This window comes from Cyanistes caeruleus, chromosome 16 (assembly GCF_971803275.1).
Source record: "Cyanistes caeruleus chromosome 16, bCyaCae1.hap1.1, whole genome shotgun sequence".
Lineage (NCBI taxonomy): Eukaryota > Metazoa > Chordata > Aves > Passeriformes > Paridae > Cyanistes > Cyanistes caeruleus.
Window position 1 is genome coordinate 15,190,454 of NC_141716.1, and position 17,106 is coordinate 15,207,559.

At 52.3% G+C, this 17,106-nt stretch overlaps 1 protein-coding gene and 1 long non-coding RNA gene across 2 annotated transcripts; both read right to left on the reverse strand.

Moving 5' to 3' along the window:
• Positions 1-2,222: 2,222 nt before the first annotated feature.
• On the reverse strand, positions 2,223-8,136 carry LOC147650278 (uncharacterized). Its single transcript, XM_086853498.1, has 6 exons — positions 7,991-8,136; positions 7,256-7,536; positions 5,099-5,258; positions 4,222-4,525; positions 3,476-3,608; positions 2,223-2,534 (listed from the first exon to the last, which is right to left on the reverse strand). The coding sequence occupies exons 1-6, from the start codon at positions 8,030-8,032 to the stop codon at positions 2,504-2,506; spliced, it is 951 nt and encodes a 316-aa protein (XP_086709624.1). The 5' UTR covers positions 8,033-8,136; the 3' UTR covers positions 2,223-2,503.
• A 275-nt stretch (positions 8,137-8,411) lies between these two features.
• Positions 8,412-9,714, reverse strand: LOC147650279 (uncharacterized). Its single transcript, XR_015277150.1, has 3 exons — positions 9,586-9,714; positions 9,153-9,407; positions 8,412-8,546 (listed from the first exon to the last, which is right to left on the reverse strand). It is a non-coding gene; the product is annotated as an uncharacterized LOC147650279 (long non-coding RNA).
• Positions 9,715-17,106: the final 7,392 nt, after the last annotated feature.

The window sequence follows — 17,106 nt, forward strand, 5'->3', positions numbered from 1 at the left end:
CCGCTCCTTGGCACAAACAGTGTCCAAAGTGCAGTGTCCAAAGGCCCTTGGCCTTCGCAGGGTTTAACCCCAGTGTCCAAAGGCCCTTGGCCTTTGCCGGGTCCTAACCCAAATATTCAAACGTTCTTGGCCTTTGCAGGGTCACTAGCACACGATCAAAGTGCTGTTGGCCGTCACAAGGTCCAAGCCCAAGCTGGGCAGCTGGGCAGGGACCTGGCTCATAACATGAGTTCCAAGTTGCTGCTCCAGGCAGCACCAGTTTTAAGGCTCAGCATTCTCAAGACCCACATGCTCTTCTGGGATGCGATTAGTTCCTGAGTCACAGGAATTCTCCTGTCTTCTCTGACCAAGGGGAGATGTAAGAAAAATCCTAAAAAGGTTCTTGGTGTTTATAAATATTCATGGAAAGTAAAGCTTTGCCTTTAGGACAGCCACCTGAGGAGGAAAAATGGTGTTTCAGGGACTTTTCAAATTCCTACACAGAAATGCCTAGAGCTGCAGTGTTTAAGGCTCATTGTTGTAGTATGTTTATTCAGTTCTGTTAAAATTGTTAGTATTTCGTCTGTTTGATATGTTCCTGGTTGTCTCCCATTTACTGCTTTGGTTGGTTCCATTTGTCTGTTATGTAAACCCCTCCCAGTTTTTCTGAATGTTCCCCGTCAATCACCTTTACCCTGCCCCAGCTCCCCATCCATCCCTGTAAACCCCACCTCTCCTTCCAGCTCCTTCCATGTATGTCATCCCTTCCTCAAAACACTATTGGTTGTTATGTTGTATTCCCGCCTTCTTTGTATCCCCATTGGTCCCTGGTATTGTAACCTCCTCCCCTTACCCCTCCCTCCGCGAGCTCCCATTGGACCCTGGGCACTGTGGAGCCAGCCCAGAGCTCCGGGGCGGCCAAGAGCAGCGTCAGCTCATAAAATGGATTAAGAATCCTGAGACAGCCACAAGTGCATGTTTTTCCTGCTCTGCTTTCTGTTTGCGCATATATTACTAGGTCTTCTAGGCAGAAGAAAAGCCCTGCTGCTTACATCAAAGATTCCTCACTAGGAACAGACCTTCAAGAACCAAATGGGTCTGCTTGGAAGAGCTTTGGCAGGTGTTTTTTGCCCTCATCTTTGATAGTGTTTGTCTGTGTCCTAGGGAGGATTTCTGTGCCCCAGTTGACAGGAACTGCCTTCTGAGCAGGGCACAAATCCTCTGTGCACAAGAGCTGCACCTGCCTTCTCCAGGGCCTGTCTCTCCAGAGACCGATGGCCCAAGGATGTCCCTGCCAAGTTAAGATTCAGAGACTGATGCAGCTTCAAGTCTCTGCTTCCACAAGAGCAGCTTTGGGCTCCTTGAGCACAGCTGCAAAGGAGCAGGACAGCTCCTGGTGAAGGTCTGACAGCTCCTGGCTGGTCCTTGAACAGCTCTCAATGTAGTTCTGCTGGTGGTGCTGTCGGTCTTGGGCCAGCTGTGACTGCAGCAGGGACAGGGAGAGGCAAGGAAACAAGCAGGGCACTGCAAAGCACTGCCTGGGCAAACGTGCTGTGCTCCAGAGGAGCCTGAGGCTCCGTGGAGGCACAGAAAGCCCATTTTACGTGCTCAAAAGTTCTCCTGGGCTCAGTGGTTCATTCAGGCATCATCTACTGATGCAAGCGGTTGCTGAGGTTCCAGCCTGCTCTGTGAGACAAGTAACAGCTGCTCCTCTTGTGCTCCAACAGCCTGCTGGGGATTCAGAGGGGAGATGATTGCCTTATTTCAAACACCACAAGAGCTGTCCCTCAGAAATCTCCATCTTGGCAAGCATCCTCGAGGCACCAGCAGTGCAGCTGCTGCTGCTCAGATCTCTTGGTACAAAACTCTGCTGGGTTTAGTCCATCGCCCTGCTCACCTGCTCCATTCCCTCCCACAGGAAATCCAAATCCCCACGTGTTGCCATGATCTTGTGTGAGCACAGGAGAAGCAGCTCCCCATGCCCAGCATTTGGCCTGCAGCTGATCTGAACAGCAAACTCCAGAGCTGTAGCAGTCATTCTGGGCATGCCAGGAAACAATCTGCCAGTCAATGGTCTCTGGCTGGGGCCAGGCAGACAGACAAGGCTGCCTGCCGCAGCCTGGGCTGCTTTGGCCAAGCAGGCCTGGACTCACAGGGATATAGAGTCCCACTTCTTTATGGGAAGTATCACTGGAATCCTTCAGGGACATTGGAGTGGACTGAAGGTCAGTGCCTGTGCCTACCTGGAGATGAGACTGGCCCATGCAGTTGTCAGGAGATTTTCTCTGCAGGATTACAAAGTTTTTCTTCAGAGTCCCTTTGGCCATTTCGCTCTTCCTCAGTGCAGCACTCAGGAGTTGAGCATTCTCTGTCCCTTTGATTTCTTCTCTTCCTCTCTTCTTCAAGGCAGCAGCAGTCCCATGGTCCAACTCTTCTTGCATGTCTTCCCTCTCCACTTCCAATTCCTGGGTTATCTTCTTCCCTCTTTGGATGTCAGGTGCACCCATGTCCTTTTCCAGGTCTCTCAGCTGCTGGTGGTACAATTCCCGTTCATGCTGCCAAAACAGGGAGAAGAAGACTCACTCATTGCCTCCCTTGGTTTGCTTCTCATACCAGATCTGGACTCCTGCTGCAGGGGCAGGCACGTGCTGCCCCCCTCTCTCTCTGCCTCTCGGGCTGCTGCAGACCTTGGCTGGGCCCCCCTTGACGCTGCCTCTTTCCCAGCTCGCTCAGCCCATCCCAGCTTCCTTTCTGCCCGTCCCCGACCTCTGGCAGCTCCACTCCCGTGTTCCTTTGGGCACGAGCTGCCAGAACTGCAGCCAGGATTTCAAGTCAATGCTAAGCAGGATTTAGGCAGTGCCATGAGGATGTGCTCTCCATCAGGAAGGAGGAGCAAACACCCTCAGCATTTCATTCCAAGGCCTTGGGGCAACAGGAGTGGTTTTCCAACACTCCTGTGTAGACTTTCCATGGCAGCGTCCCCGAGAGCCCCACTGCCCTCTCTTGCAGCACCAATGGCCAGATCAGTCATTCCCTGCTGCCACTCAGGACGAGTTCTCCCCTTGCAGGCACACGTCCTGATCTTCATCAGCACCTGGCTTTCCTCTCTTCTCTCCCCACTGCCTGCTCTCACACGGCCAAGGCCAAACACCTTTCAATTAACAGCAACCTAGGTCTTCTCATCCCTCCTGCCAGCTCCAGATATTTAGAAATCTGAACATGGATTTGGACACCAGAAATTGCCCAAACCATGCAATGTCAATGGAGACAGTGTGGACATGGAGAACTAAAGCTTCCAGGGCACAGAACTCCAGCATGGAGGAAAATCAGCAGCCTCAGTGCTAACTGGCTTTGGCATGACTACAACATCATTTCCTCCTTGTTCAGAAGAATGCAATTAGGAAAGTTAAACTGGAAAAAGGTGCTCCTTAGAACTGGTAACACAAGGTGCAAACATAGCTAGGAAATGGCCCTTTGTGGCATCTGCCATTCTCACCAGCACATCCTGCCTTTCCTTCTCCTGACTCTCCAGTTTCCTCTGCAGTGATGCCACCTCTGACGAACAGTCACAGCCTCTTCCTTCAAGGCAGTTTCTAGAGAGGTCTTCTGCTGTTCTGCCCTCCATATTGCTGCAGGAGGGAAGGGGAAAGAGAAGGGAGAAAGCAAAGCAAAGTAAACTGATGGGCACCCTGCAGAGACAACAGCACTGTCTTCTCTGCCTGCTGTGGTTTGCCAGGCCTTAAGCCCACAAGAGCTTCCAAAAGTGAGAGAAATGAAGGAAATTTCCAGGCAGAGAAAAAAGCAGGAATGGCAGGGGCAAGGTTCAGAGGAATAGCAAAGTGTGTTTGCTCTTGGCCTTGTGCTGAGTGAGCAATCCAAGAGAGACAAAGCAGCTGGGATGCCTGTGCAGCCCTGCTCCAGAGAGGCCAATAGCCTGGAGGCTTTGACAGGGCCTGAAATTTGGGGGAATTGAGCTGAGGCATCCAGCTTCAGCTGCTTAGCACAGACACAGCACCTGAAAGGCACCAGCTGTGTATGGGATCAGCCACAGCAGAGCCAGTTGGCACCGCCAGCCACAGCATCATCCTTGAGATAAACTTTGACTGGCGCCTGGATGGATAAGTCTCGTGCTGGTTGTTTTTCCTGTCTGCCATCTCTGGGCAAAGGCCTTTACCTCTGCATGGGATCAGAGATCCCCGCTGGTGGAACAGGATGGGGCAATGGATGGGAGAGAAGTTGTACCTTGCTGAGTTTCCTCCAACAGTGTCTGCAGCTCCTGATTGCAGGCCTTGATTTGGTTGTTGTCAGCCTGAGCCATCCTCAGCTCCATCTCCATGGCCTCACAATGTGTGGCCATGGCCTCTGCTCTTTCCTCAGAGCTCTGGAGCCTCAGACGCAGCTCAGACATCTCAACCTGCAGCACATGCACAGCGTCCCTCAAGCTCTGTTCTCCTGCTCGGGACTTTTCCAGCTCCTGCAGCAGCTCCTTCTCTCGAGTGTCCTGCTGAGCTGCCTTCTCTGTCACTGCATCCTGCAGGGCCTGGATCTGGAAGATGGATGCAGAGAGCCTCAGGGACTGGGCTGCTCCTGAGGCAGCAGAGCGGGCAGTAGGGAGAGCATTGAAGGAGAAAAGACTTCAGGCAGAAATACACCAGAAACAGAAGGTGCAGAACCAGGAATCCAGTAGAGACAAAGGTAGAGAAAACAGGGGAAGGGAGGCAAGGGGCACCCTTGAGGCTGCAGCTCTGAACACGGGCTGAACTGGCTGTGGTGGAAGTGCCCTGCCCAGCCTGCCATAGCCACGTCTGTGTCCCCACATTGCTCAGTGCCTGGCACAGGCACCAATCCTGTCAGGGACAGCACTGCTAACAGAGGGACAGAGAAGCTCCAGAGGAGTGTGCTGCTGCTTCTGCTCCCAGATTTCCTGCTGGGACCCAGGAAAGAATGGGGGAAAACTTTGGCAGCAGACACCAGATCCAGCCTTGGCCTGAGGGTGCAGCAGCAGCAGCAGGCCTGGGAAGAACATGTGGATGCTGCTGGGAGGGGAAAGAGGTTGGGACTAGCATGCCAAAGGTGGTGTTGTGTGTCCCTGGAGAAGAGGATGGAGTGCCCAGCTTACCTGGGTGTTGAGCTGCTGCAGTTGTCCTGCACAAATTGAAGAGAGTTGTTCGGCCTGCTGAAGAGCAGAATGAAACTGAGACAGCTCATTGTTCAGCACCTGGTTCCTTTGTTCCAGCATTCTGAGATCCATGCTCTTTTCCTCCAGAGACAGAATCAGCCTAGAAGGGAAGCATGCAACTCATTACTAATGGTATCACATTTTATAAACTCCTAGGACTTGCACCACCTCAGAGAAAACTGCTCTGTCCAATGAGGAATGTCTAAACAACTTGGCTGTTTGTTCCCCCTGCAGTCACAGCCCAGCATGTGCCCACTCTGCTTTTGTTCCTGAAAGAACAGGGAGTTCCTGCCTTCATGGCCTACCTTCTATTTGAGCTGGGAAAGTGAATACAAACCTAACAAAGTCCTGCAATGAAGACATTAGGGAAGAGGAAGAATTTTCTTCTGACTAACCAGGCTCCAAGGGGAAGAGGTTTGGTCAACATGGAAGAGACGTTTCCTTCCCCCATCTTGTATGTCCAGGTGGGAGGAGCAGCACCCTACAGCCAGGGGACGTCTGGCAAGTTCCCTGAGATTTACCAGCACCCATCCTACTTTCAGCTGGAGGAACAAAGGCCCAAGGCAGAAGTGGCAACAGAGGCTTGGAGCTCAAGCTGATGGAAGATGCAGAAACCTCCAGGCAAGCAAGAGTGCTCTGCCTTTCCTTTGTCTTCTTCTTGGAAGAAGAATCCTGTGGCACTGAAGACTGGCTTGACTTGATCAGCTGGAGGAGCCCCCCTAACCTTGCTCTGGTTTCTTGCATTCTTTGCACAGTCAGTAACACCTGTGAGTGTGGAGGGTGGCAGGGACCCTGCTTGAGCCCCTCCAGGCACCGGGGCGGGGGGGGGGGGGCATTTTATCAGGAGCAATGCACCGGAGATATCATGAATAAAATCTCTCAAGAAATCCACCCCAGTTAAAATACTGTGTTTAGTTACATACAGTTAATGTTCTTATCCCATTTGTAAACCTTGTACCCCTTGTTTACTCCGATGGTTATTAGTAATGTTAATTACGTACCAGCTTCTGAAGTGTTTTAAAGGTTCTTATGAGATATTCCTGTACCTTTCCCTTCCTTCCCTGCTACTACTGTAACAGAGCTGCTCCCATGGGGGCTAAATTAAACTAACAAAAGCAACCCATTAGAAAGGTATGCCACAGAAGGAGACAACTCCCATGGTTGCTGTGCCACACTAGAACAAAGAAACTCCCAGGAAGCTGTGCAACCAAGTAATACGCAAACTAAGGCATGCAAGACACCAAAACAATGAGCTAACAGAGGAATAAAAGGACAAGGAAACATATTCTAGCAAGCTGAGATCATCTCCCTGCATCACCTAAGCCTGCTTAGAAACCATCTTCCTGCATCACCATGACCTAAGAGGACTGGAAAGGACTGACACCCCTAGACAACGAGCCAGAACAACAGGCCTTCTGGCTACTCTCATGAGGATGGAAGCCCCAGCTCTGCAGTGTGTGCTGCAAAGCTGAATTGTGCCTCCTCCTTGGAGCTGCCAGTGTGGGAACGGCCATGGTGCAAACAAGCCCTCGGGCCCCCCACCCCAAGAGCTGAATCCTAATTAAAGGCATCAAACAGGAGTCTTGTCTCCTGGCCAATTTCTTTCAAGAAACATTCTTGTTTCTTGGGTGCCTCCCAGGGCAATCTGGGCTTGATCAGCACTCAGGGCCTTAAGAAGGTTCTGCCCAGCAAAGGCATCAGATGCCAGGCTGATCAGATCCCAAAGGCTTCAAGTTACAGCAGCCAAGGTGGAGCTGATGGATGTATCCAGCTCCTTACACTGCAGCTCCAGCACTGTTAACACACCCACCTAACCTAACCTAACCTAACCTAACCTAACCTAACCTAACCTAACCTAACAGCACAACACTCCCTAGAGGGAAAGAGCTACCCCAAAAGCCTTTGTCTTCAGAAAAACTCCAAGTGAAGGCTTAAAATATTAGAGAATGAACACAACATACAGATAATGAGATGTGTCTTCATGGAGAGTTCAGAATCTGCCACTTAGGAAATGCTGCCAGAGCCCCAGGTAGGTGCAAAGATGGCAAAGAGGGAATGCATTCACCACATTGCAGAGTCCCACAGGCTTTCATTTACCTGTCTCTTTCCCTCTCTAGGACATTCACGGAAGCCTGCAATTCAAAATTTTCCAGTGCCACTTCTTTGCATTCACTCCATTCCCTCTCCAGTTTCTGCAGCTTCACTTGGAGCTCCTTCTTCTGATGTTCTGCCTCCTCCAGCCTCTTCTGGATGTGTTCAGCCTCCAATTGCTTCTGCCTTGACTGTGCCTGGGCCTCGCTCACATCTTGCTGGGCTCTCTGGACTCTGCTTTCCAGGAACTCTCGGGAGGCTGCCAGCTGAGATGTCAACTCTTCCACCTCCAGTCAAACAGAACAAAGCAGTCAGAGGCGACAGCCACAGCCTGCCACTGTCAGCCACAGCAGAGGCACTTAGGAATGAGAAAGGAAAACTTTCCCTTTCTCCCTGTCCTGGGACTGGCAGATTCCCAATAGAGATGGACAACTTAAGGTTAAATCTCTAAGTGGCCCACCTGAAAAAGCACCTCCCAAACCAAGGCTAGCAAGAAGAGGCCAGCAGGAGTCCATGCTGATGGTTGCTGGCCAACAGCCCAGAGGACTGGCCCAGCTGTCCAGGGGACAGCAGCTGAGATTCAGCAGAGCACTGAGTGTCCTTCAGAGCAGCTGCCATGGAGCCCCCACAGCATGAGGCAGCCCCAGGGATCACTCCATCAGCTGCTGCTCTGCCATGGAAAAGCAAGAAGGCCACAGAGTCCTCCCTGGCTGACTGCAGGGCCACTGCTGTTTCACTCACTTGCTTTTGTAGAGCATCCCTCTGCTCAAGGAGGACATTCATCTCCTCTCTCTGATGCCCTGAAGTTCTTCCTTGTGCCTCCTCTGCACTACCAGCATTTCATTGTGAGCTTCCTGCAGCTCAGCTTGCAGCTTTGCCTTGATGGTCTGGCTACAAAATGCAGAGTGACTTCCTGGGACCTGCCCTCAGGCTCAGATTTTTGCACTTGCTGTCTCCAAACCCCATTCCTTCAGCCACTTCTTGTGGCTTCTCAACCCAGCTCTGCTTGCACTGCAAGCCCTCCTTCCTGGGCCTGAGCTCTGGAGCTTACCAGGCTCTGTGCTCCCACAGCCTGAGGCAGCCCTTGCCCCTCACTCCCAGGAGCTGCCTTTTGTGCCCCTGTCCCTGCCCTGCACTCCATTCCCTGCCTACTCAGACTTACCTGTCCCTTCTCTTGCTGCTCTTTCACCGCCTGCCTGAGCTGCTGGACCTGCTGGCACGCTTGGCTGAGCTGTCCCCGAGTTTGGAGCAGTGTCTCTGTTAAAGCCCTCTTCTCATTCTGCTCTTCCTGCAGCACCTGCACAGAAGCAAAGAGCAGAGGGTTTCACACTTGCCTGCAACATCTGTGTGGCAAGAGGCAAAGACGGATGGGCTCACGCGCCCTCAGAGCACTTGGCTGCTGCTCCCCTGGGCCACTGTCTGCCCCGGGGAGCCACAGCTGCCCAGGAAGTGACTTAAAACACAGCCAAGAAGACATCTCTGGGTTCCTCTTCAGAAATACTCCAGATGAGTCGTTAAATAGATTTTTCTCATCCTTGTCAGCATTTCTGCTTCACACTCCCTGTGCCCACAAAAGTCCTACAATCTCACTTTGGCACTGAACACCTACCAGCACACACCAGAAGGGGAGTGGTAAGAGAACAGTGAAGAAACTCTGAGGTATGTCTTAGAAAAACAGAACACAAGAGCAGCACAAAAATCTCAACTTAAAGCTGATGTTTCTGCCTGGCTTCCTGTGAGAGGGCTCATTCCTGGTCCCAAAGACAGACCCGATCACCTTTCACCTGCCCAAATTCAATGGAGAGGACATGGAGGACATGCTCCACACAGCCCCCATAGCCTGCTATCTCCACAGCTCCAGCCTTGCAAAAAATCACACCAGTTCTCCCTTCAGAACCATTACCTGTCGCTTGGCTTTTTCAAATCTAATTTGTTCATCTTGTTGGGCCTGCAGGGTGGCAAATTTCTGCCTCAGCTCAAGCAGCACCTTCTCGTGTTCCCGCTCTCTCTTTGCCTTCTCTTCTTGCCATTGTTCCAGCATCTCAGCACGGTGCCTTTCACGTTCACTTGCCTGAGGAGGGGAGGTTTCTGCACTCCAGAAACAATGTCCTGACAGCTCCCTCTGCTTCCAGCTCTTGTTGCAGGAATTTCACTTGTCCTGCAAACATCACCAACAGCAGGAGTCAGAGTCTTTACTGACTTTACTGACCTCAGGCCCTTTCAGTGCCCCCAGCCCCACCACTCCTCAGAAGCCCTGTGGACAGAGGTGGCTTTACAGGGTGCTTAGCTTTTCTCGGCAGGGGCGGCACCACAAACAAAGCACACGAGGTCCTCACCTTCTACCACTGCCTTGGCCTGTGTGACTCTGAGCACTTGAGCCTCCACATGGTTCCTGCTCATCTCCAGCTGAGATATCTGCTGCTGAGCAGCAGACAGGCTGGATTCCAGGCTCTCCTTTTGCTGACCTACAAGTTGCAAATACAGAGAGACATGAGCTGCTTGCTCCTGACACCCACAGCTGGTTATTCCAGGACAACGAGGCTCAAGATCCCCACACATCAGTATGGAAAATGGATCACATGGAAACTCTTCCAGAGAAGGCACTTTTGTGCCATTTCCATAGCAAAGCAGGGCCCTCTGAGGGAGTGCCCTGGCCTTCCTTATGGCCTGGCACAGCACACACAGCCCAGCCCAACTTGACCTCAACAGCCAAAGCTTCACTTGCTGTTCCTGACCTATGACACTGGGGAGCTGTGCCCGGACAGGATGGGCTGACGAGCAAAGTCTCAGCCTCTGCTCACAGCCCTTCTGTCATCAGCACTTGCAAGCTGCTCTGCAGGGGGACAGAACAGACTCTTGCTCTGGCTGACTCCTGACTTTTTAATGCTCTTGAAAATGGACATAAAGTTACATCATTTTCCAGACACCATGTATTTAAGAGACTTCAGAACTACTTGGCATGATGCAGTAAAATCTCATGGTCATGGCAGCACTTGTAAAAAATACCAACACCCTTTTGTCTGAACAAAAACTACCTGAATGCAGAGACTGCTGTTTAAACTCTTGCAAGGTCAAGGAGTAGGCTTGCCACCTTTATTTTAGTATTGTTGGCTAAACAGGCAGTAGCCCAATTGGCTTGTACTTCTTTACAGAGTGAGAGGGACCATGCAAAGGGACCTCGGTGGGTTTGGCAGGTGGATGCCCATCAACAATTAGCAAGAATCCCCAGAGGTCGTTGAGGATTCCAAAGGGTTTTCCCTGCTGCTTTCTAACCACCTCTAGCACCTGGCCCACACTTCTCAAGAGCGGGCTTGGAAGCAGAAAGCCTCAAGACTTTCAGCAGGAGCCTCTGGCTTCACCCACAATGGCAGCAAGCAACAAGGGAAAACATACAGGACTTCCCCTTCTAGAACAAAACACTCCCAATGTCCCCAGGTAAGAGCCTGGAATGCTGAAGATGCAGCTTCAGTTCTGAAGATCAGGATCTTGTGAAGGTACTTGGTAAGGAATGAGGGATGTTCAGTGAACCAGGGATGCTCACAAAAAGGAACCAAATGCAAGAGAAACTTGAGGTTTCACTCAACCTCTGCATGCTTTAACTACTACTCAATTCAGGACTAGGTGGCTTGCTTTTGACTTCCCACAGGAATGTGCTTGGCAGCACAAACAGGAGCCCAAGGCTCATGAGAGCTTTATTGGCTTTAGATGTCAGAAAAATAACCTTCACATTGTGGCATATTTCTCTTTTTTTGGAGACATTTCCATTTTCTTTCCATGGAATGTAAAAACATCTGAAAGGCTCTGCTCCCTGCCATTACCTGGTCTCTGCCAGCTGCTTGCAAAGCTCTTGTCGGTGCCATTCCATGTTATCCATTCCTCCCTTAAGGGCAGCCTTCTCCTGGCCCAGCAGCTCCTTCTCTCTGCACACCTGGGCCAGTGCGTGCCCTTGGCCAGAGGATTGCTGGCGCAGCTGCTCCAGAGCCCTGCTCGATGACTCTTGCTCCTGGGAAACCTGGAAACAGGACAAGGTACAGCTTGAGCCCTTCCTCAGGAGCCCTGTGCAGAGCCAGCCAGTGCCACCTCGCAGGCAGCCAGAGGACAAGGAGCACCTGTGCTCTGGCCTCCAAGGTTCACAGCACTGCCCTATGCAGCTCTGATACCCTGGGCTGCAAAAGCCTCTGCCACTGTTACCTTGGAGCTGCTGTGTCAGGCCCTGCTGCCTTGCCTGGGACTTGACAGCTCCTTGCCAACAAACATCCCTACTCCAAACTCCATGTTGTCACCCAAAAACACTGCATCTTCCTCAAATGACACTTGGCAAACAAAATTTCTATCAGGATCTTTTGAAGCCCTGGATATTTTCAGGAAGGTTGGGGAAAGCAATTTTGCTCCCTGAAGGAAGGGAAAATACACAGGACTTCCTCTTCTAGAACAAAACCCCCATCAAAGTGTCACCTCTCCACATGTTCAGAGCAGCTCTCTGCAACGAGGGGATGCTTGGCAGGGAAATGGCTCTTGTGGTGAGCAGACATTTAGTGACTGATGGAAGTCTGGCTGATGTGGCCAATGCAGATGTCTTGGTGCAGCAATTCACACCAACAATACCACTGACTTGTCTTACACAAAGAAGGTGTCTAATGGCCCTTGCTGCTAGTCAAGCCAGATGACCAAACCGTGTTTTTGAGCTCTTTTCTTCAAAAGCAAAATCTCTGCTGTGTATTTGCTAAACCTACCACATACCCCAGAACGGAGACTGTCTGAGAGGGACCATCAGAAACAAACCCTTCTCTTGCAGCTATCCTGTAACGCCCAATCCAAACCTCTCCTGGCACAGCTTGGAGCCGTTTCCTCGTGTCCTGTCCCTTGCTCCCTGGGAGCAGAGCCCAACCCTCAGCTGCTGCACCTTCCTGTCACAGGAAGCTGTAGAGAGCAAGAAGGTGCCCCCTGAGCCTCCTTTTCTCCAGGCTGAGCCCCACCAGCTCCCTCAGCTGCTCCTTGTCAAACCTGTGCTCCAGACCTTTCCCCAGCTCCATTCCCTGTTTTAGAGGCTCTGTGGCTGCCCAAAGCAACAAATTTTGCAGAAGCATGCAACACATTGCTGACAAACACCCATATCCCTGGCTAAAAAATGCGTATGCCATTTTGAGGCAGCTGTCCACAGCAGTGTCCCTGTCTTCTTCTGCCAGAAACAGCATCTGGGCTGATCTGGCTGGCACAACTCCCACTCCCACAGGTGCTGCCTAGCAATGAGGTGTCCAGAGCCATGGTGACATCATCCCTCTTTTGCTCCAGCAGATCCCTCTGAAGCTGCAATTCCTCCAGTGTCTGCCTCTTGACTTCCAGCTCGCTCTGCAATGAGGGGTCTTCTCCCTCCAGTGCAGCCTCCACTGTACAAGAAGGGCCAAGACAAGTTTTCAAGGGAAAACCAGTCTCATTTCCAAAACCAACCTCCGTCCTGTCCTGCTACTGGTCCTTTTCCACCTGGGGTGACGTTTCCTTCTGCTGCTCGGTGTTCCTTTGATGCAGCCACAAGGCTCCTGGCTCTGGGATTCCCATGCATTGCTGCAGCTTTTCCCTGGACTTCTCAACATTTTTGCAGCAACTGCAGAGACAAGGCTCAGTCAGAAGAACAAAGAGGCCTCAAGAGTCACCAATCCCATTTCCAGCACTCCAGGCTGGAGCAGGGGGCAGTGGGCTAAGGAAGACCTTGCTCTTTCCCTACCAAGGAAATCCTCCAGAGGCAAAGGGAAAGGAAGGCAGGATTTTGCCTTCCTTCAGTGAGAAGCCGTGGCTGGGCAGAGGCACGCAAAGAACAGAATTCAGGGAAGCGGTATGGTGAGAAGAAGGAGTCTTCTATTCCAACATGGCTGTGCATCTCCCACACAGCCTTAGGAGTCACAGTAGAGCATGAAAAACTCTGACAGGACGATGCTCAAGGTAGGGCAGGTGATTTCTTCACCCAGGAACCTCTGAACTCCCAGACCTGGAAGCAGATTGCATCTGGAATGCAAGAGGAGGAGGAGGAGGAGGAGGAGGAAATGTTCACCCTCTGATTTCTTCTATCAGATCCTCCATCTGCTGATAGCGGCTTGTGACTGTTTGAGTTTCCTCGTCCATTTGACCAATATGTTCCTGCAAGTGCCCACAATTCCCTGAGACTTCCCAAAGCAATGCAAAGGGATCCTGTTTATCCGTGGATGTCAGAGTTGAGAGGATGCTGCCAGGATTGTCAGTGCAGACGATGGAATGGGCCATGCTGTCACTGTCGTCTGTCAGTGCCTGAAAGCCCACATCCAGCTGTTAGTCAGGCATTCTCTTCCTATTCCAAAGGACCACTGAGATGCCTCTTCTGATCCCACAAGAACCACTGTCCATTCAGTTTCAAAATCCCAGCCAGCTCAGCACAGTTTACTCACCTCAGGGGCTCGGGAAGACTGTCCCTGGTGAGAAAGACCTCGAGCTCCCTGGAAGAGCACAGGGAAGAGCACACTCAGACTGCATGCCTGCCCAGTCGCATCTAAGTGCTTCCCAGCCTGTCCCAGAGCGCAGCAATTCCAGCTGAGCTCTTCCTCCCCTCCTTGGGAATATTTTCAGCCCACTAGTTTGACAGCAGCACAAACAAACATGCTGGAATGTGTCTCATCATTTCTAAGGACACCAAAACAGGAGTTGCCCAGAGACCCATCCAACCTGGCCTTGAACACTCCCAGGGATCCAGTGGCAGCCACAGCTTCCCTGGGCATCCTATGCCAGGGCCCCAGGTCCCCAGCACCCTGACAGGGCAGAATTCCCTGCAAATAGCCCATCCATCCCTGCCCTGTCTCAGTGGGAAGCCATTTTCCCTCGTCCTGTCCTTGCAGGCCCCTGCCTTAAGTCGCTGTCCAGCTCTCTTGCAGGCCCTTCCTTCATGCATTGATAGGGGCTCTAAGATCACCCTGGAACCTTCTCCCACCTGGACAACCCCAACTCTTGCCTCCTTTGCCCTTGGCACAGGTGCTCCAGCCCTTGGAGCATCTTCCTGTTATCCCCATGGCCTCCCCTAGGCCACTGGGGATCATCTCAGAAATGTCTGAGAGAAACCCCGGTTTGCCTCTGGGAAGCGCTGAGGCTGCACTGTAAATTAGGCTGAGGGGAAGGTGATGACCCTTGTTTGTGCCCATGGCCCCTCCCGTTGGACAAGGATGGAGGAGGAGATGTGGCTGTGCTCTGGGATGGCCAGGTGCCCCCCATTCCCTCCCAGGCCTGTCCCCACAGCAAGCACCAAAGCTGCTGGAGCTCTGGAACAGCAACTGTTAAACCCTTGCTATTCCCAGAGGGAAGCCTTCCCTGAGGCACAGCCCAGGCCCACCCAGGCCCCTGCAGGGCTTGGCACAAGGAGAGCAGTGGCTTTCTCACTCACCCGTCGCGTGTCCATCCGCTCCTTGGCACAAACAGTGTCCAAAGTGCAGTGTCCAAAGGCCCTTGGCCTTCGCAGGGTTTAACCCTTTATGTTCAAACAACCTTGGCCTTCTCAGGGTTTAACGCTCAGTGCCTAAAGGGCCTTGGCATTTGCAAATTCTAAACCTCAGTGTCCAATGGAGTTTGACTTTGCAGGGTCCAAGCCCCAGTATCTAAAGGCCCTTGTCCTTTGCAGGGTCCAAACCCCAATCTCCAAAGGTTCTTGGCCTTTGCAGGGTCAATAGCGATCAAACACGATCAAAGTGCTGTTGGCCGTTGCAAGGTCCAAGCCCCAATGGTCACAAGCTGTTGACAGCTCCATGGTCCAAACCCAAATAGCCAAGAGCTGTTGATTGTTTCCAGGGTGCAATCCCCAACATTTCATGGACTGTTGACGGTTGCCACGGTCTGAGTCCCAACATTGCAGGGACTGTTGGAGAGGCCCTCCCCGGCTCTCGCCTCATCCCTGCTCCCTGCTGGCCCAGGCACCAGCCCTGCCTCCCCCATGTCCCCACAACCCTGCTGGGCAGCTGGGCAGGGACCCAGCTCATGAGTTCCAAGTTCCTGCACCAGGCAGCATCAGTTTGCAGAGCCTCATCGGACAGAGCAGTTTTCTCCGAGGTGGAGCAAATCTTAAGAATTTATAAAATGTGATCGCATATAGTAATGAGTTGCATGCTTCCTATCTAGGCTGATTCTGTCTCTGGAGGAAAAGAGCATGGATCTCAGAATGCTGGAACAAAGGAACCAGGTGCTGAACAATGAGCTGTCTCAGTTTCATTCTGCTCTTCAGCAGGCCGAACAACTCTCTTCAATTTGTGCAGGACAACTGCAGCAGCTCAACACCCAGGTAAGCTGTGCACTCCATCCTCTTCTCCAGGGACACACAACACCACCTTTGGCATGCTAGTCCCAACCTCTTTCCCCTCCCAGCAGCATCCACATGTTCTTCCCAGGCCTGCTGCTGCTGCTGCACCCTCAGGCCAAGGCTGGATCTGGTGTCTGCTGCCAAAGTTTTCCCCCATTCTTTCCTGGGTCCCAGCAGGAAATCTGGGAGCAGAAGCAGCAGCACACTCCTCTGGAGCTTCTCTGTCCCTCTGTTAGCAGTGCTGTCCCTGACAGGATTGGTGCCTGTGCCAGGCACTGAGCAATGTGGGGACACAGACGTGGCTATGGCAGGCTGGGCAGGGCACTTCCACCACAGCCAGTTCAGCCCGTGTTCAGAGCTGCAGCCTCAAGGGTGCCCCTTGCCTCCCTTCCCCTGTTTTCTCTACCTTTGTCTCTACTGGATTCCTGGTTCTGCACCTTCTGTTTCTGGTGTATTTCTACCTGAAGTCATTTCTCCTTCAATGCTCTCCCTACTGCCCGCTCTGCTGCCTCAGGAGCAGCCCAGTCCCTGAGGCTCTCTGCATCCATCTTCCAGATCCAGGCCCTGCAGGATGCAGTGACAGAGAAGGCAGCTCAGCAGGACACTCAAGAGAAGGAGCTGCTGCAGGAGCTGGCAAAGTCCCAAGCAGGAGAACAGAGCTTGAGGGACGCTGTGCATGTGCTGCAGGCTGAGGTGTCTGAGCTGCGTCTGAGGCTCCAGAGCTCTGAGGAAAGAGCAGAGGCCATGGCCACACACTGTGAGGCCATGGAGATGGAGCTGAGGATGGCTCAGGCTGACAACAACCAAATCAAGGCCTGCAATCAGGAGCTGCAGACACTGTTGGAGGAAACTCAGCAAGGTACAACTTCTCTCCCATCCATTGCCCCATCCTGTTCCACCAGCGGGGATCTCTGATCCCATGCAGAGGTAAAGGCCTTTGCCCAGAGATGGCAGACAGGAAAAACAACCAGCACGAGACTTATCCATCCAGGCGCCAGTCAAAGTTTATCTCAAGGATGATGCTGTGGCTGGCGGTGCCAACTGGCTCTGCTGTGGCTGATCCCATACACAGCTGGTGCCTTTCAGGTGCTGTGTCTGTGCTAAGCAGCTGAAGCTGGATGCCTCAGCTCAATTCCCCCAAATTTCAGGCCCTGTCAAAGCCTCCAGGCTATTGGCCTCTCTGGAGCAGGGCTGCACAGGCATCCCAGCTGCTTTGTCTCTCTTGGATTGCTCACTCAGCACAAGGCCAAGAGCAAACACACTTTGCTATTCCTCTGAACCTTGCCCCTGCCATTCCTGCTTTTTTCTCTGCCTGGAAATTTCCTTCATTTCTCTCACTTTTGGAAGCTCTTGTGGGCTTAAGGCCTGGCAAACCACAGCAGGCAGAGAAGACAGTGCTGTTGTCTCTGCAGGGTGCCCATCAGTTTACTTTGCTTTGCTTTCTCCCTTCTCTTTCCCCTTCCCTCCTGCAGCAATATGGAGGGCAGAACAGCAGAAGACCTCTCTAGAAACTGCCTTGAAGGAAGAGGCTGTGACTGTTCGTCAGAGGTGG

Excerpts from the sequence above, each read along its gene's own strand:
- LOC147650278 (XM_086853498.1), bottom strand. The coding sequence starts at position 8,032 with ATGAATGTCCTCCTTGAGCAGAGGGATGCTCTACAAAAGCAA. Across the intron at positions 5,259-7,255 it reads CTAGAGAGGGAAAGAGACAG|GCTGATTCTGTCTCTGGAGG; the intron begins GTAAATGAAAGC and ends CTTCCCTTCTAG. Across the intron at positions 3,609-4,221 it reads GTTGGAGGAAACTCAGCAAG|CAATATGGAGGGCAGAACAG; the intron begins GTACAACTTCTC and ends TCCCTCCTGCAG.